At 46.8% G+C, this 24,554-nt stretch overlaps 1 protein-coding gene across 1 annotated transcript; it reads left to right on the plus strand.

The window, feature by feature from the left end:
• Positions 1-4,034: 4,034 nt before the first annotated feature.
• On the plus strand, positions 4,035-23,961 carry EFNB2 (ephrin B2). Its single transcript, XM_029936453.1, has 4 exons — positions 4,035-4,143; positions 18,275-18,367; positions 19,111-19,224; positions 20,426-23,961. Exons 2-4 carry the CDS (start codon positions 18,340-18,342, stop codon positions 20,812-20,814), a joined length of 531 nt encoding a protein of 176 aa, XP_029792313.1. The 5' UTR covers positions 4,035-4,143; positions 18,275-18,339; the 3' UTR covers positions 20,815-23,961.
• The last annotated feature ends 593 nt before the right edge of the window (positions 23,962-24,554 follow it).

The raw sequence follows: 24,554 nt of genomic DNA on the forward strand, positions 1-24,554 counted from the left end.
CCCTCATTCGGTGACCACAGGGACACACAGCCGCACTGTGTGGGGCAGGAGTAAAGCCTTTCAGTCCGTGCCCCAGAACCCAGAGTCATGTTTGACCCACAAGAAAGAATTGCCTAGAGAGAGCACACTGGCACTTAGGAGGTGGAGGGGAAAGCCTGGGACTTGAATTTTCAAAGCATCTCCCCAGAAAACTGTATCAATGGCCAAGAAAGTCACAGAGAAGCTCTTACTCATAGTGGTCCGCATTTATGGGAAGTTTTAGAAATTCTTCAAGGTGCACACATGGTTGTTTGAAGTTTGTCATTGTTATTTTAAAAAATTGCTCATTTTGAGAAAGATTTTGTTAGATTCTCTTTTTTCTCTGTCTCTTTCTATGAATATCATGTCCTTGCTAAAGAAGCCCAGGAGGGACCACACTCTCTTGGGGACTGTAACTGACACAGTCCCAAGGAAGATGATCACCCCCTGGGCAGCATGCATTTTTCCTGCTGTGAAGGGTATCGGTTTTTAATATCAATCTATATGATAGTTTGTTATGTTCTTTGATGCTTCAACCACCTCATGTGCTTTTCAGAAAATGAATACCATTCATCAGCATAAATCATAACCTGTATCCTCACTATGTATTTGAAATTGGGGTGCCTCATCATCCAGGCATGTGTGCTCTCTCGCTCGCGCGCGCTCTCTCTCTCTCTCTCTCTCTCTCTCTCTCTCTCTCTCTGTGAATTACAACCCATTAATTGTCATGGCTGGTGGGCTCCCCTGGCTAAATAAAGGATTGGATTGGAAGGATTCAGACATGATGCTTTGTTCTTGGGCTTTAATATTTTAATGAGCCTACAGGCTTGGCTGCGTGGAGGAGGAATGAGATGGGGTTTCTAAGTGTGTTGTTAGTGTTAGCACTTGTAGATGGATGTTCATTAGAAAGCTCTTGTTTCAGTTTCTCAGGGAAACTCCCCATTAGGAAAGATCTTTCAGCAGCATGGCAAGCCAGAGGGAGAAAAGAGAGGAGGGCAGCTTTTAGCTGGAGGCCTTAAAGGGACATTGTATCAGTCATCTCGGTTCTAAAGATTTGCTTCTGAGAATTAATTGGAGCAGATACATCTTCAAGGCAGAAAAAAAGGCTGGTGAAGCAGGGGCCGTAGTGGCTGTCCTTGTAATCTGGGGACTCTTCCCTTCATCTTGCAGCTGAATCAATACTCCAGGGGAATTATTTCTGGTTATCTTTTATGGGTTTGTAAGACATTTCTTTTGTTCGGTCTAATAAAAACCCCATTGTTTGATCAGTGGCTCACTAATTACGATAAGTCATTAGAAACATTCTTGATGAAACTTGTCTGTTAATTAACATCAACAGCGAATGGAAACTAACAGACAACAGAGTGGGAGCCCGCTGCTCCCTGGAACCCATGGCCTCTTTCTGTGGCATGCCCAATAAACTAAAGCTGCTGCTGGTTAAAAAACAACAAACAGGTGTGATGATGTGACTCACCACGGAGGAAAAGTTATTGTGCAGAGATACAAAGGAGCCCTGAAATGTTACAAGCGAGGAGGTGGCACAAAGAAGTGTCAGGAGGTTGACTGATCCCATTGCAGAATCAGGAGGGTGGTTCGTGGTTTCTTTTCTCTTTTTTTCTTTAAAGCTTCATTCCTAAGTGCATTTGCCCCATGATGGACCGGACTTAGATACCTCGGGTGAATACAGGTACTGACGGGTAACATTGCGCTCTGGAGTCATTGACCTTGCCTGGCTGTATGTAATGATCACTAGTACTGTGAATGTTTATCAACTCAGTGGCTTTTTTTTTTTATGCTTTTAGATTTCTCCCTGGACAAGGACTGGTACTGTACCCACAGATAGGAGACAAATTGGATATTATTTGCCCCAAAGTGGACTCTAAAACTGTTGGCCAGTATGAATATTATAAAGTTTATATGGTTGATAAGGACCAAGCAGACCGATGCACTATTAAGAAGGAAAATACCCCTCTTCTCAACTGTGCCAGACCAGACCAAGATGTAAAGTTCACCATCAAGTTTCAAGAGTTCAGCCCTAACCTCTGGGGTCTAGAATTTCAGAAGAACAGAGATTATTACATAATATGTAAGTACAACTTTATTCATTTATTTTACAGAATATAGGATAAGCTAAATAGGTTTGTATCCATTTTTTAAATTATCATTATGGCAAATAATTCGGTGTGAATCTTGACTGAAAATTGTCCATTTTTTAAAAGAAACTTTAATTGAATGAGGGACCCTATACTCATAGTACTCGATAATATAAATTCCCAAAGAGGAAAATAACCTCCTAGAGTTTTTATAGTTCTGAAATAAATGGATATCTATGAATATACTCAGCATCTCTACTGACAAAAACATTTTTAAGGACCATTGGTGAGATCTGATAGGTAAATCTTGTGCAATGACTTTTCTCTCATCCATCCATCCATCCATCCATCCGTTCATTCATTCACTCATGCATTTAGTATTTACTCTGCACCAGAAATGGCATAAGCCCTAGGGACTCCTCAGTGAACAAGGTGGGAGGATTGTGTCCTTCCTCATGGGACTCTCAAAGGATGGGGGTTATAGGCCAACCACAATTAGAACAATAAGGCAAAAACTTGGGTTTGTTCAATGAATTCTTTTTTCTGTCTACATCGTAAAATGACACATTGTTTCAGGAAACATACTGTGTATCTGTGTGTCATTGGGGCCATATCTGAACTACCACTCCAGCCCCAAAACTGTGAGGTCCAAGGATGCCCTCACCCAAGCACATGCCCCCTAGGGGCAGATTGCGGTATTGCAGGTTGGCAGGAAGGTAGGGTTATTCCTGGTCCAGGGTTTTGTCAGAGTGCAGTGTCTGTGACTGAGGCCAGTGATTACATCACTCAAGCAATGAGATGTTTTTTCCTTCATGTCTTTGGTCTAAAGCTGTGCTCGGGGCTGGGTTGCCCTGTGCACGCACTTGTTACCCCGGCTTCAGTCCGTCAGGGAATTCAGAGCTGCTGTTCGCTGGGCTGCCCCCCTCTGTCTTGATCCTGTTGAAACTGGCTTTCCCAGCCCACCAGCCGCTCTTTAGTGTGCAAAGTCGGTCACTCCCTGAATACTTACCTAGTACTCAACAGTCCGCTAGTTTTTACCCCGTTCATTATTAAGATGAAGATGGCCCACACTGCAAGACGTGAAACACGAGAGATTAAAAACTGATTTTTAAGCCAACATGACACCAGGAGAGAAGCTTAGCAAGAATAAGTACCACGAAGGAAGGAAAAAGGGTAAATTGTAGACTTAAAAGAATAATCATCATAAAATGAAAATAGAAGTATTCCGATGGAAGAAACAAACAAATGGGGTGATAAAGTCTATAGAATAACAGAGAAATCTTTGAAAATATAGAATAGTTATTAGATAACATAAATGGAGCTACTAGAAGCCTAGCAGTTTATATATTTAAAGACTTTTTCACGGGGCGCCTGTGTGGGTGGCTCATTTGGTTAGGCATCCGACTTCAGCTCAGGTCATGATCTGAGTTCAAGTTCTGCCTTGGGCTCTGTGCAGACAGCATGGAGCCTGGTTGGGATTCTCTCTCTCTCTCTCTCTCTCTCTCTCTCTCTCTCTCTGCCCCTCCCCCACTTGCGCACACTTTCTCTCTCTCTAACTAATAAATAAGCCTTCCAAATTTTTAAAAAATTCTTTTAAAGACGGTTTCCCAAGGACGCTGATGTTTAGGGCAGGGAACTGAAACTGACCCCAGATGAACTCACTCAAGAGCCTGTTGCCCAGAGGAGGTGGGAGAGAGCAGGTGCAGTACCCAGAGGGGACGCTCTGTGGTTCAGTGTCTGTCACTAGAACTGCATGTGCAGCCCAAGTCCACGATCTGGCTCTTCCATGGAGAGAAGCCAACACCCAGATTTTGCTCGCTGATTTTTGTTGATGATGTCATAAAGAAGGATTTGTACATTCTGCGTCTCCCCACCCCCCGCACTGAGCGCAGGTGGCATTTTGTCACAGATGGTGGGATTTGACCTTAAGTGTGAGGTCCTGTGTGCGAATACAGACACTGTGCGCTTGGTGTCGGCACCTTCATGTTAAGGGGTGAGCGGTGAGTAGCCACGTGGCATCAGTTCAGGGCAGGTATGTACTTAGAATTCTGCACAGTTTAATTTACGATTATAATATTAATCCAGACAATCATGGCGTCTCTTACTGTTCTTCTATTGGTAAAAACTCATTCTTAGCTTCAGGAGCAGGTAGCTTGCAGGACTCGGCTCAGAGTTCAGGTTTACTGTATAAAACCACACGGTAGCTTGGGATGAAACAGTCTTTCTTAAACTAGAGGTAAGGGCTTCGAGTGGGAAACCTCGAGAGGCCGTTTGAGCGCTGTCACTGGGAGGCTGACCCGGGACACTGTCACTCACTAGGCAGCTCGGGGACCCCTGTGGTGTCGCACACACAGGAAGATACTCAAGCCACAGGCTCCTTTCTTACCCCAGCCCCACAGCGGAGGCCACTGATAGACAGCTTGCCCAGGAAAGAAGGTGAGAGAAGAGAAGAACACATTTTTAAAATAGTTTAAAAAGTTAATGCTGACTTCGCATTGCTTCTCCAAGAATTTCAAGATTCTTAGATGTCACCGATTCCCACATCAAACGATCACTCACACACACCCAGGAGTCCCACTGGACCTGAAATAGTGCTGTTCAAGGTCGCGGGCGGCATGCCCCCCAGCTTCACAAGTGTATTTTTAACACTTCAGGTCATCCGTTGGCTTCGAGGCACTTGATGCCATTGGGTGTGGAGGATGCTGTCCTACGCACAGTGTGTGTGCGGTTCCTTGTCAGGGGAAGGACAGGAAAGGGATAGTGTGGAGTCAAGCTACCCCAGAGGGAACTTCCAGGTCCAAATTACCCGTGGGGTCCCGAGGTGTTGGTTCATTCCCTGGATAATTCCCAGCAGCCCAGAGACTGGGTTCTAGTCCTGCCCCCTGTGCTTAAGGAGGAAGCCCCTTTGTTTCATTGAATTTTAATTTATTTTCTAGAAAGTTCATTCATGGTTGTTGTCTATGGCCCATGATGGAGGTCTGCAGTTCCACACCATCTTATGGTTGGATATACACGTCCAGCGTAGAGTCTCCTGTTCATGTATCTTTTCTCCACCTGAAATGGATGGGATCTGCTATGACTTCTTTAAAGACATTTAATTTGTTACCAGATCCAGAATATAGTCCCCACGCTTTGGAGTTTTAGAAGTAAATTTTAGTCCTTAATTGGAAGTGTATTTTTAAACCTACCAAGTAGCCACTAAATTCCCTGAGGAAATGACTTGACAAAATGATACGCTTCCTCATTAGTTTTTCTCATAGATGGTTATTTGCTGTGACATGTGGCAAAATGACATATGTGGGTTTTCTAAAGGTTTAGAATTGACTTTCTCAAGTGACCTATTTGAGTAATTAGCCTTGGGCCTAATTTGCATCAAAAAATCTAATTTTAATGAGTAAAAGGGGGATGTTATTGCCAGTTGGTCTGAAAAAGCCTCCCTCCTATTCTTTATCACATTCAGATTCTTTTTTTTCTTTTTAAAATGTTTTATTCAATTTTCGAGAGAGAAGGAGAGACAGAGTGTGAACAGGGGAGGAGCAGGGAGAAAGGGAGACACAGAAGAATCTGAAGCAGCTCCAAGCTGTCAGTCCAGAGCCCATCATGGGGCTCGAACTCACGAACTGAGGGATCCTGACCCGAGCCGAAGTCGGAAGCTCAACTGACTGAGCCACCCAGGTGCCCCGATTACAGGCACCTCAATTGCCTTAAAAGCATAGTACGCATTATTTTGTATTACCTATAGTTATTTTTATTTTGCCTTTAAAATATTTTTAAGTTTATGAAATAACTTATCTGTTCTCAACTGTGCATTTTGAAGGGAAGCCCTGTCTTGGTAAACAGTCCAACTAACAGAGGAGGAAAGCCTTCCCGACTGTGTTCTCAGCCTTCATATTTGTGTCATAGACTTTTCTTGTAGATACTCTCTGTGCCCCGGTTACAGTTCCTCCTTAGAGACCATAAGCCCGAGCCGAGTGAGTCAGCAGTTTTGGCGTGTTGGCCCTTGGCCACCTCCAACTTTAGGAGGGCTCCGTAGGTTGGTGATCCAGGCTCGCACAGGACCTTGCAAAATACCTACAAAGGGGTTTTCATCACACTACCAAAATTATGTGAGTCAGAGACTGGTGACAAGCGAGTGCCACTGTGTTCATACTTTTAAGTGAACAGTGGCCACACAACAGAGCCGTGTGACAAAGCAGACCATGTGTGCAAGCCCCCCCCACCCCGCCCCAGTTCAGCCTTCTGTAACTTTTACGATATTTTACTTCAAATCCATAGCCAAGACTTGGACTTGGGGACTAGTCCGAACGTCGTCATTTCCAACGATTGTTTGATTAAAGGCTGTTCTTCAAGGTCCACCCTATGGCGTTCACAGCGGTCCTTCCCAGAGCTGCCTCTCCCTGTCTTTGCCCTGGGAAGGTCTTCCCTGAGGAGCAGTAACCAAGTCTGCATGAGTCACCATTTCCTAGGCCATTGATTTAGTTCTCTAAAGCAATTTTTTTTTTTTAAAAATCAGAGCATATAAAATTGGAAGGCTCCACAGTCAGCTTTGTTGCTATTTTTTAGGTATAAACCACTTCTGAGCAAAATTGCAAAATAAATCAAAATGCTTGCATACAAATAGTACAAAACACTACCCTTGAAGAATCAAAGTAGGGGAATAGCAAAGTCCATTTCCTGCACTTATTATAATTATTCTTATTTAGTTACATTTATCTTCCTTTGGGGATTGTTTTCCCTTTGGGTTTTCCACGTACGTATTTCAGGGGGTAGTAGGTCCAGCAGCTGGCGCTCAGACACGCTAACCTTTCCCGGCACCATCGTTGTGCGAACTTCCGAATGTCCTTTTCCGTGCAGATTTCTTTTCAGATGTATAAGAATGTGTGGCCTGTGTAAAGTGATTATGGGTTTTTGCTCACTAATTATTTTATATGATAAATGGAGCAAAAGCTACACTTCCATCAGGTTTAGTGACATGACAATATCAGCCTGTCACTCATACCCCCGACTTTGGAGTGAGGAGTTCTCTTCATACCTTGTGTACAATTTGCCAAATCCCAGCATTTAAGCACATGTTTATTTCTAAGTTACAACTGTCATCGTTGTCACCGAATGTCCATCAGACACTTGGGAGTCTGGAGGATTATCGGCGCACGCCGTGCAAAGTGACAGAGCAGCCCGAGGTCAGACAGAGCTGGGTTCTAGGATGCCCTTCGATGGGGGGCCACATCAGCCCCTGCCCTGATCTCCTCATCTGGGCACTGGAGAGGTGACTGTACCTGCCTTCGCAGGGACACAGGAGTCAAAATGCGTGATCCATGTAAAGCGCTCGTTTCCGGGGTTGGCTCCCAGCAGGCACAACCCCAGGGCCCCCTCGGAGCCGAATGCGTGAAGCTGGAGACCAAGGGCAAAGCAATGCTTTCCTGCCAGCTAGCGGGCGGGGAAGATGTGCTCGCAAAGTATAATTTATTTGCAAACCATCCGTAAAATGAAACTCCAGAGAGTTTACAAGTTTCAGTAATGCTGCATAACTTAATTATAAGATCTCTTCCCTCCGTCTTCCTGGAATGTTATAAAAGTTCTTTTGTCCTTGGGCTCCCTTGACAAAGAAACATGCATTTATGTATCTTTTTGTCGGTGGAATTGCCAGGGCTTGTTAGCAGATCCTCTGTGAGACCCAGAAGAGCCAGGGCGGGAGGAGGGCTCTGTCCACGTGATCCTTTCTGCACTTGCATTTCACCAGCCCGGCCAGGGTCTCTTCTCAGGTCCCCGGCACACAAAGGAATCACTGTATTTTTATCGATAATTTCGGCAACATTCTAACATGGTGTAAATCTCCTCCTAGAGAAAAGGGCGTCAGGGCTGCCTTGTCGCTGAGACAGGCTGGGAAAGAACATTTTTTGTTAGTCTGATAATTAGAAGTGTTGTTTCTATTATTTTTTAATGTAACGTGAAATCCTCTTCTGACTGTACTGAAGGCACTTCTAGAATGTATCCGTGAGACTCCTTGTTGAAGTTCCTACGAATAAAGCTTATATTCCTTGCCCTTGAGGAAGAAAGTCTCAGCTTCTGCTTAGCTGGAGATGGAGCTGAGAAACTCTGGCTTACGGGCCTGATGGAGGCACGGCGTCGGGTATTTCTCTCAGTGGGTCCCCGAGGGCACAGAAGGACGAGGGTATTGGAGAACGGACTCCGTTCACATCCTGTGGTGTCACCTGGGCAGTCCTGACAGCTCATTTCATTTAAAGCTAGACAGAGAGAGTCCTGTGAACGCTATGCCTTATCCCCAAAAATCACTAAGGAAAGAAAAAGACAGCCGATTCTTAAACAATGGGAAGGCATTGAAGGGGGGGCAAGACTGAAGAAAAACCTCATGTGCAAAATAAGAGGAAGCAAGAGCAGATGAGAAGTGAAGATTCCTTGTAGAAATCGGAATTCTTTAGGAATCGCTCAGAATAAAACCGCCTTAACGTTTCATAAAATGCATGTTAATATCCAGCACTTGTATTTATAGCTTTGTGAAAGTCCACTTAGCCTTATAAATAAGCGAGTGCTGCCGGAGACCTAACACGAGCATGAGAGAGAAGGAGTTTCTTTCTTAATAGCCTTTAAATACTCACCTTGAAGATCAAAATTTAAAGCAAACTAAAGCACTTTTAAAAATAGCCAAGAGGCATAGACAGACATAAAACAATTTTTTAGAAGATCACTTGGAGAAAACTTGTGCAGTTCTTAAGAGTCACATGTTTGTTCCTTCGCTTCTGAGATCCCAGGCTAGGCGTTTGATCACAGAAAGGGAAGCGCCTCACACGCTCTGTGTCACTTTGCAGTCTCAAAAACACGTGGTGGAGACATTTTTATCGCCATGAGAAAACCAGAGCTTGGAAAGTTCACACGGCCATGAAATGCCAGAGTCCAAACCCAGACCAAGGCCAGGGGACCCCGAGAACAGCATCGTGAGTCCGTGACGGTGCTCCCGAGCCTCTCGCCCGGCAAGAGAAGGGGGCATACACGTGTGCCATCGCACGCGCGGTGAAGACTGTGTCCTCGTGCACCCCGCGGACTCAGGGACAGTAGGGAGGGGGCTCGTGGACCCCACAGACACAGGGACAGTAGGGAGGGGGCTCCTAGCCGTACAGAGAAGCTCCCACCACCCAGGTACCTCCTGCTCAGACGCAGAGGCCCTGTACCTGTCGTGTGCCGTGGGACTCAGTTCATCAGAGGCCCCCGAGTTGAGACCAGCCCACGAGCAGCAGGAAGGGAGCATGGCCCCGGGACAAGGTGGCTGTAATAACAGTGTGTCCAGTCTACCACGAAGCCTCTTTATTTGTAGGTCTTTTAATCGATTCCGTTTCTTTTTTTTAAAACTTTTTGAGAGAGTGCGAGTGCATGTGCATGAGTCGGGTGGGGTCAGAGAGATGAGAGAGAGACTCCCACGCAGGCTCTGCACTGTCAGCACAGGGCCCGATTCGGGGCTCCATCTCACAACCTGTGAGTTCATGACCTGAGCCCAAATCAAGGGTTGGATGCTTAGCCAACTGAGCCACCCAGGCGCCCCATCAATTCCGTTTCTTACTAAGACTGTGCTACTGTGTGTTTTTAAAAAGTTATCAAGTCCTTCAAGCCCTTCAATGGAAAGTTGCTAAATAGCAGAATTATAAAGATTTTAAATTTCTCAAATACACAAATAGAGACCATGAGACTTCAAAGTTCCATCGTCAAGTACAAGTGCTACAATTTAGTTGGACGGATGGATGGGTGGATGGAGGGATGCTGGATAGATGGATGGAGGGGAGGAGGGTGGTTGGTTAGATGGAGGGTGGATGGGTGGATGGGTGGGGGGAGGGAGGGAGGGTGGATGGATGGATGCTGGATAGATGGATGGAGGGAAGGAGGGGGGTATGGGTGGATGGGTGGGGGGAGGGAGGGATTCCATTACCGAGGAAGCCTGTATTAACAGCAGTTACTAACAACAGTTCCCCTTTGAAAATGGCTTTTTGCATCAGTGCAATAGCCTGGTTTCATTGTTCCTGATGTTGAACCAAGAGATGAAGGTATTCTTTTATTGAAGCAAACATGTGGAAAATTGCTCTAGGTTCCTAGACTATGAAGGTGTTCCCTGAATGGAATAGGGTTCATGTGTAGGGCAGATTCAGACAGGGCACTTTATTGGGGTTACCAGCGGTCTCTAGATGGTCAAAGCAAATACCATCACGTCCATCTAAACTCCAGTGCCACGGAGAGAGGGGCGCGTTTTCTCATCTGCAGAGTCATATTCTAAGCTGTCAGCAAAGTGAATTCAGTCACTAGTAAGTCTTACCGCCCAGAGACAAGCTCTGCCTCAGGTGGACGTTTGCCACTCCAGTGCTGCACCCGCCCAGTTACTGGGCCATTAATATCATTGCGTCCGATTAGTGACAGCAGAATGAGCAAGGCATCCGGGGATGTGCGCCCTCCCCACCGTGAACTTTTTACTCCGACCCTTGGCAATCCAGTCATTTCCATATCTCCACACAGATACTTTAATAATTAAGACTGTCAGAAACCCGGGAGTGGGCAGCGGACAGTGGGCTGGAAATAATTCACTCAAACACATGCTTCTCCACAGTTCAGAATGTTTTCATGAGATATTATCACGGTCTCTTGACTGGGAGGTCTGTTTTACAAATCTGAATGCTTAAGTAAGGCTAATGTAGGCAACGGGGATGATGTTTTATCTTTTGACCTCCTACATCATTCTTGCTGGTTTGTTTTGTTTTGTTTTTTTAATGTGAGTTTGGTCCGTCTATCGAAATGGTCATCTGGCCACCTATTATTTTTTAAGTTTGTTTTATTTATGTTGAGAGAGGCAGAGACTGAGCGGGGGAGGGGGAAAAAGGGAGAGAGAATCCAAAGCAGGCTCCACGCTGTCAGCTCGGAACCTGACATGGGGCCCAAACCCTCAAACCGCAAGATCATGACCTGAGCTGAGATCGAGTCAGACACTCAACCAACTGAGTCACTGAGGTGCCCCCGGCCACCTAGTTTTAAGATATAATTCCTAGGGCACCTGGGTGGCTCAGGTCATGATCCCACAGTTGGTGAGTTCGCCAAGCCACACGAAGCATGATTCCTTTTAGGAGGCTTTGGCCATATTCAGGTTGACTCTCATGTATGAAGGTAATTTTACTGCTGACTCTCACATCCCCACCATGTTCACTTTGCCTGAACTGCTGTGACAATAAGATAAATCCTCGTAAAGCCCACTAGATGAAAATTTGTCTTATGAGAACTTATTGAAGTTTTTTTTTACCTAATGAAAGTTTCCATACATAAATCATCCTAGCTTTTAGCCATAAAATCTTAGACGTAGAAAGGGATGTTTTCTCTCAACAGAATTCTCCATTAAAAGTCAAGGCACTAAGGTGTCGGAGGTGTAGTTTTAAGGGGAAATAGAGTAAACTACCCCATCATCAGTCTCATGTGATTAACGGGCCTCTAGAAAAAGACGGGCAGGGAATCTGTGGCAAAGACTGATCTTTCTCAGAAAAACGTCAGTGCGCTGCTGCAGCCTGAAGGGTATTTCTTTCACTGACATACACCTCTTACGTGTGAGCTCGCACACGCATGCACGCCCACACACACGGCTATGGCCTCTCCTTTTCAGTCTGGTTGTATGTAATCAGTGACTTCTCAGGACTGTGTTATCAAAGGTGACCTTGGCGCCTAGCATCTCCCATGATTGCCACTCACTCATCTTTGTATACGGTTCTTGATGGTTGAAAGATTTTTGGAGTACTGTGATAGGATCGCTCACGTTCTCGATGTGCAGACTCTCACTTCGTACTGTTCCTGTTCTCTCCACACGTTGACCTCCCTCCGTGTCCAGGTCTCATGGGGTGTATGAGACCTACAATACGATAAATAAGCGGCACCTTCACACTCCGTTTACGTAGCATCCTCTTATTTCCCCTCTTCCCCCCAAATTAACATAAAATGGCAAAGGAGTATGGGTCATTAAGTCTTCTAGGGAACACACAAAGGTCACTAAACTGTTTCAAGGTTGTTAAACATTCTTAAAACCTTCTCAATTCTGCTATCAATAGGACATCCTATCATTGTTCGTGATGAACACGTGAAACTGAGGAAATAAAATTATGCTCTTTTAGTCAAGAGCATCCATTTATATTTGATACCTGGCATCTCTCCTTCCCGCTTACTGCTAGAACGCAAGCGGGAAGGTCGAAGTTGCGACTCCATTTTTAAATTCATTTTCCCCAAACCGTTCTGTCTAGCAGAGAAACTAATTAATTGTGTTGTGCAGAAGTCACTGGGGCTAAGCCAGTTATTAATTCTTAATGCATGATTTACTGCCTTGAAATTTCAAAGCACAACCATAGTGATGTGGTTTTACTTCAAGTGATCCTTCTTAACCATAGTGGGGCAATGTTTCCTCGGGGTGGGGGGTGGGGCCTGCATCCCAAGTCACTAGGAGCCTCTGCCATGTGTCAGCTGTGCACTGTTCCCCACACACCACAGTCAGCTCATCAAATGCCAGCGAGAGCGATGGCATCAGGCAGAGATTAAAAAAAAAGAGGGGCGCCTGGGTGGCTCAGTTGGCTGAGCGTCTGACGTCGGCTCAGGTCATGATCTCATGGTTCATGGGTTCGAGCCCCATGTCGGGCTCTGTGCTGACAGCTAGCTCAGAGCCTGGAGCCTGTCTTCGGATTCTGTGTCTCCCTCATTCTGACCCTCCCCTGCTCATGCTGTCTCTCTCTCTCTCAAAAATAAATAAAAACATTAAAAAAATAAATAAAAGAAACCCTTTTTGTGGGTGTATATTTCACTTTGAAAAGATCTTCCTTTGTATATTTCTTTCTTCCCATGGAGGCCATTTTAAGAAGTGTTTGTTTCTGTAGCAAAGATAAGGCAAGTTCAGTACTATGGGATGAAATGCCACGTGCTTTGAAATCATGCTGAATTTTCTTGAACATTCTGCCAGAGAGAAATATTGAAGCCCTTGGAAACCGATGGTGACACATTCCCCATTTCTCACACGATAAATCCACAAAGAAACACGTGAAAAGAAGTTAGCAGAAGCGAAGCTCTCTCCTTCCTTTTGGCACACTGTACAGCTGTTTCTGTTTCAGAAGTTTTTATTAATTACAGAAGAAGGCCTTTATTTTTGCCCCTCACTGAACATCATCGTCTCCATGTTTAGAATCTTCTCAGCATCTGAAAGGATACTTCTGATATCCTAGGCATCGAGCTGCCTTGAGATCTAGAAGTTAAATCCCCGTCTTCATATTAGACAATTTGAATTGGAATTGATGTCAGGGTTTTAAGTGGCTCTCGGTTTCCCGGGATTGTGTGTTCACAGTAACCGATGACATTTTATCAGGCTCCTTCGTTTTCACCGTACAGATCTCATTCCAGCTTTTTTTTTTTTTGCCTTTAGACTCTCAAAGAGTTGCAGGCGCTGGTAGAAGACAGCTAGTTTTGTACCACGTTTATTTGAAGGTCAGGGCTTTACTCTCCACATCTCTTACTTGCTTCTGCTGCTCTGGGTTCCTCAGATTGGCAAGTGACAGGCGTCTCGTTCTGGGTCTGTGTTGAGCATAAGGAGAAAGACCAATGTGCAGGAAGACAGGCCTGAAGAAGCCGAATTCCCAGGGCCAGCACGTCGTTACGTGGGTGGAAGAGAACCGGACACAGAGGATGATCCCGTAGAGACTGGTCATAAAGGGCTGTCTGTGGCATCATCAAATACGAGCAAATAGGTGTGGCTTTATATAAATGATATAAGATAAATTATTCTTATTAGGAAACTGATCTCTGCATCTTTCTTGGTCCTCTGTTCATCATCGGTCTCCCATCAGTAGGCTGCTTTGATGGAGTGGAGAACAAGGTTTGCTCTGAGTGTCCATCCGGGCCCGGCCCCATCCTGGGAAGCTACCTTTGCACATAGTTCAAATGTAGTAGGAGCATGTTTTCTCATCCTTTCCAGAAGGGCCAAGAAAGTTTCTTCCTGGTGATGTTACATATTACATTATCCTGGAGAATTTTTTTGTGCTGCTCTTGTTGCTGACCTCTTTGTGCATGAGACCCACATAACGGCACCAAGCCAGCAGGGACCCCTCCACCTGGTTCGCACAGTGTCACCCCAGTGAGCGACCGCAAACAGCCCAGAGCCCGTGCGGCAGAGTGCGGCGCCTCCTGGGCGCAGGGCAGTGGCCGTCAGATGAAGACCTGTGAAAACGCACTGTCACTTCCTCTCCGTGGGCACAGTCTGGAGAACACGCCAGAAAGCTTCCTGCCCCTTCCATCTGCTGTATTCACTGGGTCATCTCCCCGGATGGCCAGTGAGTGGGGGCTGCCCCATAGGTCCGTGTGCAAATGTATGGGAAGCCGCAGATGTGAACAGTGCGGTTTTCAGACGGAGACAACTTTTAGGTGGTGTGAACTCGGGGTACTTTTCTGCTGAGCAATGATCTCCACCCACTGGAAATCAGGCCCCAGGGGAACAATCTGGTAATTTCAGTGTACTTACTACATGCAATTAGATCCCTGAAGCAGAAGCTTTTAAAAGCAGGCTATAAAATGCCCATGTTTCTTTATTAAGCCCATTTTCTAACTGGATAGAGAAACTTTGCTAGTAATTTTTAATTTTATAAAGTCTGTATTCTTTCTAGGCCAAGGGGGAAAAATGGGCACTGAAAGCTTAGGTATGACAGGGTTGCTTTTCTATCTCCAAATAATTAAGTGCAGTCTCATCTGTTTAGAAATACTCTAGTTGTGGCAGCATTAGATAATGCTGGTGGATACAAAGAAAAACTAAGTGTAATGAGGTAACAAGTTAATTTTACCCTTTCTCTAAGTTAAAAATTCCGAATACGTTGAGATCAACAATAAAATATATTGCAAAATTGTCTCCTGAAATGAAATTAGATATTCTCCCCAAGCGTTGGCAATTTCTTGTTTCCCAAAGTGATCCACCACTGTGCCTTTTAAAGGTTCTGGGTGCCCGGGTGCTATGGCAGAAATCAGAGGATTCATGAATCCTGTGGCTTTATTTCAGAGGGTACTGCCATAAGGAGGCACCATGAGGACAGGACACTTGTCAGTGTCCTTGCTCAAGGCGAGGGACAGGACGACCTCTACAACGAGAGCCATACTCCCTCCGCTCCCGGCTGAGGAGGTAGTAGGGAAGAGTGAGGGGAATTTTCATTACTGGATCAGCTATAAGTTCGAGTCACTCTAAGTTATTTCACACTTGCTATAGCGTTTACTTTCCGAAGCTCCCGTTGGTTCCTGACAGCTTCAGCACAGGTTTTCCGTGACCGCTCGGGTCATTCCTAACTTAGAGCTGGGCAAAACTCCTTCACAGCAAACAGCTAGCTGTATCTGATCGTTTATTCCCTTTTTAAACAAGCAGGTGTTTGGGACACTAGGTTAATGTTAGTAATGAAGTTTTCAATATCTTCCAGTCCTCCCTTTGCAACTTGCAAGTTGACTCAAAGGGGAACGAAGCAAGCGTCTGGGATGCACATCTCAGTGCTCTGCCTCTTGGCCCACCCTCCCCCGCCCCCTCCAAACCAGCGTCGGCCTCTGGTGTCCAAGAACTGGGCAAAGGCACAATCTTCCACTTCCCTCCGTGCGACTCACGGCTTCAAGGCTCTTCTCCCCCCACCCACCCCCCTCCAAGGAATTAAAAAAAAAAAAGTTTCAACTGTTAAAGATGCAGAGCAGATTCATTCTCCTGCTACGCAATTTTCCTCCTACATCTTATAGTCCATGGACGCTAAATTGCAGATGGTAGTCTGATCTGAATACTCTGAGCTCTTCACATCTGGGGGTACTTGGACAACAGTCAAGGTGCACCAGCAGGTGCTCGGCACGGACGCATTGGTATTCAGAAAGGGCGTGGACCTACAAACTAAAATCGAGAGGAAAAATTACCCAAACAGGGGCACGCCTCATACTTCCACACGGACAGCTGCAGTGAGCAGCTTTTCCCTCCCGGGTCGCGGGTTTGAATTCTGTTCCTCGGTGACTCTTCTCTGCCACATCTTGTCAGACCCGTTCTGGTGGTCATCGTTGTTTTCTCTCAGATCCTGATCTTTGACCGTACCACCTCCGGGTTAAAACAAAGCTCTCCCCTCCCCCCTTTTCTGTGTGCCACTCTTCAGATCGTGGTTTTAATGTATTTGTTAAGCTGTTAGGCAGAAAAAGATCATTTCACTGTGCATTTGGGTGCACGTTGGCGTGTGAGGGCATTTATGTGCCTATGACATAGAAAACTTTGAGATTCTGCTTGAACTAAGTAAACTAAACTTCTGAAGCCATCGGCCAAATATGGACCTCAGCTTTCCAGATGTTTCAACATTGAGACAGAGCCTATTTTTTGAGAAAGAGCAAGTGAGAAAACTTAAAATAAGTAAGGGGAGATGATGAAAGCACAGCTCTGCACTTGGCCCCAAGCAGTGCCTGCTCGTGGACTGCCACACTGTTTGGTGGCTCTGGGAGGAAAGGAGACTTAGACATTTGGGAAACTGTCAAATGGAGGGAAAAGAGAAAGCGGGTGGAGACTTGGGAAAGAAAAAAATGATTTCTTTTCATTAGAGTCACAGAGGCATATAAAGTGTTTAGGTATTTGTTTTAACTTCTCTGCCAGACGTTTTCTCAACAGTCTACAAGAGGGTACTGTCTCCTCTTTACCCCAAAAACGATTATGGTAGTTCTGCCCATTTTCCCAGGAGAAACCTGGTGCCAGGGTCAGTGGACGAGTGAGGTATGATTATAAGACTGTAAACTTTAAGGAAGCACTCAGATAAGCAAAGAGATATTTATACACAAGAAGCGGTCATTGTTTTTAAGGAAAACAGTGAAAGTAAAAGTTGTAACTCAAGAGCATTCTCTGCAGCACACATATTTCTGAGTACGCGTGTAGACCTTGTTTGCCGATCCGCTATTTGGAAAACAGCTCCTTAAGAGAGTGCCTTTGGATGTGTTTTTATCAGAAATTCTGGCCCTGTTTCCATGCCTTGCAAAGTACAGTGTTAGTAGACAAACCTTTGATAATCAGAGTAGAGAATGATTTGCGGCGCAGAAATGTATATGAAACACTTCTGTGCCTTGCCCCTTGAACTTCGGAGGAATGGAAATGTCTAGCCCTCTCCACCTTCTTTTTCTTCTGGAACTTGGCCTGCAATTCAAATCCTCCTCCTGAGCAAAGTACCTGACAGCCTGTCTTTTTACAGCTTTAGTTACAACACTATTCCAAGAACTCGCCGTCCAAAGGAGACACAACAACAATGTGTAAATACAGTAGAGCATAGGCTGTTTTTCTAAAAGTACAGACAGTGGTCACATGTCCTGTCTTCCTCCCTCTTGAGTTGGGAAGGGAATTGAGCTAGGAAACAGGAGGTATGTGGCTGCCAGACAGCCTCCCCTCCTACCCCCAGGTTGCCCCAGGGCCCTGCCACGGCAGAGGGCATGTGTGGTCCCCTCTGTTGCCCAGCGCATAGCATGGTTGAGGAGTTTGTCTAAGGTCGGTCTTGGTGATGGTGCCACACTTAATATTTCTGGTCCAGGGCAAAACTGATGGAGAATGAAATTCAGAATGTGAAGACCTGAGTCCTAACATACCTCTTCATCTCACATCAGGCGGGGAAAGAAGAGGGCGTGTGGGAGTCTCCTCTCTTAGTGTTTACCGAACTTGGATGCTTGGCCAACAGGGAGCGCCCAGCTAATTGTTCTCAAAGCAGGAAATCTGTTGTAGAGGAAGCAGGTGTTGAGCGATGATTACCATGTTTTAAAGTTACTATATTAACTATTTTGCTCTTTTGAGGCTGACCCCGAAATAGTAAGCTTTCTGGAAGATCCTGTCCCTTTCATGTATGGACTAACCCTAAATCAGTGGATACTGAAGGGAGGAGAAAGCACCTAAGTAAACTTGAACGCAGATAGCACACATGCAGTGGTGTTGACAGGATCCATTTTTCTTTATTTTCTTTATTTTTTTATTTGTTGGCTTTCAGCATTCCATATGTTCCAAAAACTTGTGACTAAGAGTGAATTCTTATTTTTCAAATTGTTTTCAGACATTTCATGTTCATGTAAACTTGGCTTATTGAGTTCCTGATTTTTCTTTATTTTTTTGTTTTGTCCATTTTATTTTTGATCAGCTACATCAAATGGGTCTTTGGAGGGCCTGGATAACCAGGAGGGAGGGGTGTGCCAGACAAGAGCCATGAAGATCCTCATGAAAGTTGGACAAGGTAAAGACCGTCTGCTGCTCCACGAAGCCACCATAACCTATCTGGTTGAGTCCCCGGCAAGCGTGGCACCGAGGCCATGAACGCCCGCCTTCACGCACTCATAGCCTAGTTTCGAAAACACATCCTTCTCTGCGCCTTGAGCCACTGACAGAATTCCTCCAGTCAGTGGAACAAACTTCTTTTATTGGAGTTTCCTCTCACAGTTAAGGTCAGCCAGGTACACTGTCCATTGCCATGTGTGTATGTACATATAGCTCTATACACACTTTTTTTTCTTATGAAAAGTGAAACACCTCTTTGGTTCAAAAAAAATATTAAGTGACCCAGAGTGAAAACTTAGGCTTCTGCCATTTGGTCCATTTCTGCATCTTGGGTACTAAGACTAGCTCACTGAACCTTGTCACACACAGATAACCTATTATGCAGAAAGATTTATTCTTCTAATTAGAAATTGGTATCGTAGTCAATCAACTTGCTCGTTTAAATTGACATGTCATCTGCAATGCTCTGCCTGCCAAATGCAAGAATCCCTATGGTTTCCACAGATGGCCCCACGGTCTAAACCTCTGACATAGCACCGTTTCGTTTTAAAAGGAAGATTCTATTCTTGTGTGTCACAGTACTTTGCATACAGAATCTCTCACGTTCATTGCTGTCTGTGCCTCTTGAGATTTACATGCGGTAGCTAGAGCTAGATCTCGTGAGGTGTCTGGGCCGTAAGTAATCACTGGTTCCTCATATAGATGCGAGTTCTGCTGGGTCAACCAGGCACAACGATCCAACACGACGCCCAGAACTAGAAGCCGGTACAAATGGAAGAAGTTCAACAACAAGTCCCTTCGTCAAACCAAATCCAGGTATGGCAGCCGTGAGTGTGTGTGGACGCGCCTGCATGTCCTGTGCGCGAGAGGCAGAGCAGCGTCCAAACACTTGGACACAAGTCCGTAATCTTGGCTCCCAGGTGCTTGTTATTAATTGCTCCATAAGAAAATCACACATTCCCACGGAAGTTTCCCACTCAAAGGAGTAGAATTCAGCAGATCGAAGTGCCAATTATGAGCACCAGTCGTGCAGAGCGAAGTTCTTTTTATTGGTGACACTTAATCGTGCCTGTTGCAACACTAGCATAGAGCTGATGTTCGTGTGGATATAATTAACGTCCTAATCTCTCACCTAATTACGGCTAATCCACAAAGAGCCTGATGGATCCTGTTCTACATTGTAGGTGATGGCATCCTAAAGCCTGCATCATGCTGTGTTCTTCAGGTGGTTACAGTGACATTTTTTTTTTTTTACATGTTCAGCTGAAAATAAAATACCCATCGCATCCCTGGCCCAACTGTAGAATTCCACATAAAGTTGGCCGCCATTGATGTTCATTCTCTTAACAGCCCTTGAGCAGAGAGCCACGTGTTTGTTTCCAGGCTGAGGACATTTTTATATGGTCACTGCTAGGCAGACGTCAGGGGTCCTGCGTGAGGGACCAGTGCGCCTGGCGGGTGGCCGGGTGTGGTCACTGTCTCTGGCCATTGCCCCCTCTTTGGGGCACCGCAGAGGGAAGTTGTTATTTCTACCTTTTAGGGACAAGTTGTGTCAAAATCTTGTGACGAACTGATAAGCGCATAATCTAATAATGCCAGTCCGTCCCTCTGTGCTTCATGTTTGGCTTGGCAGCCGGTTCAGTGTGAGACCCTCTGCTGCCTTATGAATATACTTAGGTGGAAATCATATAATACAAACGAGTTACAAGTGGCGCCATGGCCCCCTGGCTTGTCTGGAAAGCAGGTGGCCACAGATATCCTCGGGTGGGGCCCGGAGGGGGTGGGGGGAGTACGCCCAGACGGTCAGCCCTGGGCCTGGGAGGTGGCCGCTTCCTTTGTGTCCGCCTGTCCTCACCAGTCCCCGAGGGTGGTGGGCGGTGACACCTGTGGTTGGGAGCGGCCAGGAGCGGAGCCCAGGTTCCTTCTGGTCCTGCCAGGTGTGCGCAGGGGCAGGGGTCGGTCACGGTGCAGGCCAGCAGTGGTAACCGGGTCACTCCTTCCCCTCCCCGCCTCTCAGGTCCCAGCACGGACGGCAGCAGCGCCGGGCATTCGGGGAACAACATCCTCGGTTCCGAAGTGGCCTTATTCGCCGGGATTGCTTCCGGGTGCATCATCTTCGTGGTCATCATCATCACGCTGGTGGTGCTGCTGCTCAAGTACCGCCGGGGGCACCGGAAGCACTCGCCGCAGCACGCGGCCGCGCTGTCGCTCAGCACGCTGGCCACCCCCAAGCGCGGCGCGGCCGCCAGCGGCTCGGAGCCCAGTGACATTATCATCCCGCTGAGGACTGCGGACAGCGTGTTCTGCCCGCACTACGAGAAGGTGAGCGGGGACTACGGGCACCCGGTGTACATAGTGCAGGAGATGCCGCCCCAGAGCCCGGCCAACATCTACTACAAGGTCTGAGCCGCGGCGGCACCTTCGCGTCCGGAGGAAACCCAGCGTCGCTGCCCCAGAGGGGCGGGTGGCCCCCGCGGCTCAGCGGACCGGAGCGCGGCGGGGACAGGGAGCACTCCTTCTCCGAAGAGCGCTGTTGAGCTGGACAGCTTACCCAGTCCGTAGCGCTCGGACCGCGGGGAGGAGGACACCGGCCGCCGCTGTCGGCGGGGAGGAGGCCGGGTGGAAGGTGCCCGCCTCGCCCCTGCCGCCTGCAGGCCCTGCGCCATCACCTGGGCCTGCGGGGCGGGGCGGGGCGGGGCGGGGCGGGCCCTGAGCAACTCGGCAGGTGTCGCCCTCTCCAGGAGCACCGGGACTTGTCACACGGACCTCTGGTGGGGGGAGGCTTTCCGAGGCCCCGGCCTGGCCCTCACCGTTGTTGCACACACCCCTGCCGACCTCTGGGGCTCTGCAGCCAGCCCCTCACACCACACCCTGCACCTCGGCGCGAACACTCACCTTGGGAGTCTCCTGCCCTGCCCGGTCCTCAGCAGTGGCGCCATGGGTGACACGCTTCTGGAAACCCTGTCTGCTGAGGAGCCTTCTGCCGCCAAGACCAGAAAGCCCAGGAGTTACTGGCCTGGGAGCAGGGCCGGGGGCTGTCTGTGAATGCGTCCGGAGCAGAGGCGGAGGGGGCCCCGGGGGTGGTACAGCACTTTGGTTGGCTGAGATTTTAAGAGGCAAGCAGGAGGCACCACACAGGCGGTGGCGCCGGGGCCTCTGAGGGTCCGCTGGTCGCAGGGCCGCGCGCGCAGGAAGGCTGGAGTCTCCCGGGGCAGAACAAAGGGGCGGTGGACCACCAGGCGGAGGGCCGCCGCACGGACCTGGGCAGGACTGCTCGGTACTGGCAATAAGGCGTCGGCTTGGGCGCTGTGGGAGAGTCGGTCTGCTCTGGATGACGTTAGGGCAGACCCTGCTGCTATTCTGGTCACATTTATGAAACACAGGGAAAGCATTGAGGAGAGTGGCAGGGAGCCAGGGCTGACCTAGCCCTTTCCAAGCCAGAGGTCAGAGAGGCTGCGGTTCCATCATCATTCACGTTAGGGAGGCTTCTCCTCTATAAAAGGTAGGTCAGATTCCCCGTCCACCCCTCCCCCCAGGGCCCTCCGTCCCCTCTCCCCCCACCCCCACCTGAGCCTCAGGACCCTTTGGTCTATGGCGGTGCTGTCCTGTCCGGCTGCAAGGGCGGACGCGGAGGTACCAAGCGAGGCCACAGCGCACCCGTGTCGGGTGAAGCACTCTGGGAACCTCTTTGAGTCCTTCAGACGGAAATAAATGATGATGTCGAGGGGAAGAAGGAAGAAGGCTCGTATTTATAGTAGGTCTATAGAACACAAGGGATAGAGAGCGAAAGATTTGTACTAATATATACATTAAGATTGCACACAAATCACAGCAGAGAGATGTGAAATTCACCTGTGGTAATTACGCGGTCCCAATGCCCAGTGCTTACAAAAGAAAAACTGGGCAGCTACTTCTCGGGAAAACAACCTCGCTCCAAAAATGACAATAACAGGAGTAAACACAAAAATAACCCAGTCCTCCGAAGGCATCTCCCGTCACCCTAGACTAGAAAACGCAAGCCCCACCAACCAGGAAATGGATGTTACCGCATCATAGAGTTAACAAAGGCAAGCAAAGACGCTCCAGCATTTCTGTTTCTGTGTTGTGTTTTATGGCTAAAGTGGTCGCTGAGATCCACCAGGTCCCCTCGGAGGGGGTTTGGGCTGAAAGTTGAGCTCCGGCCCCCTCCCCCCGCCCCCTTCCCCATGCCCTCCCTTTTGGGAAACAAAAATGAGTAAACAGGAAACCTACTTTTTGTGTGCTATGCAAAATAGACATCTTTAACATAGTCCCGTTACTATGGTAACACTTTGCTTTCTGAATTGGGAGAGAAAAAAAAATGTAGCAACAGCATTTTAAGGTTCTCAGACCTCCAGTGAGTACCTGCAAAAACAAATTGTCACGGGGATTTTCATTCTCCATTTCCTGAACCTGAAAATGATGTTGGTCCAAAGTGCGTGTGTGTATGTGTGAGTGGGTGAGTGGTACACATGTGTACATATATGTATAATATATATCTACAATATATATTATATATATCTATATCATATTTCTGTGGACGGTTGCCATGGTGACCAGCCATAGTACATATGTAATTCTTTCCATCACCCCACCCTCTCCTTTACGTGCATTCGTGCAAGATTTTCTTGTAAGCCATCAACAATTACCTTTAGGATGGGGGAGAGGGGGCAAGAAGGGGAAAAATGGGAAATAGTCTGATTTTAATGAAATCAAATGTGTGTCTCATCAGTTGGCTACATTTTGGTTATATGCTAAACTGTGAAAAATCAGATGAATTTGATGAAGAGTTACCTGCAACCAATTGAAAAGTGTTCTGTGCGTCTGTTTTGTGTCTGGTGCAGAATATGACAATCTACCAACTGTCCCTTTGTTTGAAGTTGGTTCAGCTTTGGAAAAAGTTACTGTAAATGCCTTGCTTGTATTATCATCCCTAGTCACCTGACTTTGGAATTTGCACCGTAAACGTTTAAGTGAAGATGCTGTAAATAGGTTCAGATTTTACTGTATATGGATTTGGGATGTTACAGTAGCCTTATTCACCTTTTTAATAAAAATACACATGAAAACAAGACAGAAATGGCTTTTCTTACCCAGATTGTGTACATAGAGCAATGTTGGTTTTTTATAAAGTCTAAGCAAGATGTTTTGTATAAAATCTGAATTTTGCAATGTATTTAGCTACAGCTTGTTAAAAGGCAGTGTCTTTCCCCCTTTGCACTGTAATGAGGGAAAAAAAATGGTATAAAAGGTTTGCCAAATTGCTGCATATTTGTGCCGTAATTATGTACCATGGATATTTATTTAAGATTTCGTTGTCCAATTTGTAAGTAACACAGTATTATGCTTGAGTTATAAATATTTTTTTTCTTTCTTCATTTTATTTTAATAGCCTATCATAGGTTTTCAGTCTGCTTTCCTTCCTTCCACATTGCAGTCAGCCCCCCGAAACACAATCCGTGAGGTCCCATTCCACGTCTGTTTCAAACTGAATTTGTTCTTAAAAAAATAAAATATTTTTTTCCTATGGAAAAAGCGCCTTCAACGTATTTTCCTTTCCTTCTTTTTTCTTTTCTGTTTTCTTTCTGTTTTCGCTTGTATTTTATTTGCTTTCCACTCTGTTTCTCTGTGATTACAGTTATCCAGAACCTTCTGCCCGTGGGCCCAGTTTTCAAGTCAGGACACTCGCATAATGTGAGTGTGGACCTCGCAAAAGGCCATGAGCGAGCCCGTTGACTTCCCCATGAGACTCGAACTCACAGCTTACAAATCCTCTCATCATAAAGTTTCACATAAAGTTGTAATCACCCTGAACCGAAAGCCTCTCTGGGTTCCCCTGGATCACCAGTCTCCAGGAGCGACCTAACTAGCGGCCAGAGGAAAAGGAGGGAAGTGCACTTCAGCTCTCCCAACACATAATTCCAGGTTGATCTAGCTCCGGCAAAGCAGTTTGCTGTCGAAGCCTTCATTTTCCCTCGAGGAATACTCCTGGGAGGGAGGAAGGAAGAAGCCCGATGTTCCTGGTAAAACGTCAACGCAGATGAAGGCATGTTTGGTGACACCAGATTGAAGCAAGCCAGAGGCCGGTGGGGACTTTTCCACCACATTCTCAATGCTGGCCTTCCTGG

This window comes from Suricata suricatta, chromosome 4, assembly GCF_006229205.1.
Source record: "Suricata suricatta isolate VVHF042 chromosome 4, meerkat_22Aug2017_6uvM2_HiC, whole genome shotgun sequence".
Lineage (NCBI taxonomy): Eukaryota > Metazoa > Chordata > Mammalia > Carnivora > Herpestidae > Suricata > Suricata suricatta.

Coding starts and splice junctions, on each gene's coding strand:
- EFNB2 (XM_029936453.1), top strand. CDS start 18,340: ATGAAGATCCTCATGAAAGTTGGACAAG. Junction 18,368..19,110: donor CCTCATGAAAGTTGGACAAG/GTAAAGACCGTC, acceptor TTCCTCATATAG/ATGCGAGTTCTGCTGGGTCA. Junction 19,225..20,425: donor CTTCGTCAAACCAAATCCAG/GTATGGCAGCCG, acceptor CCCGCCTCTCAG/GTCCCAGCACGGACGGCAGC.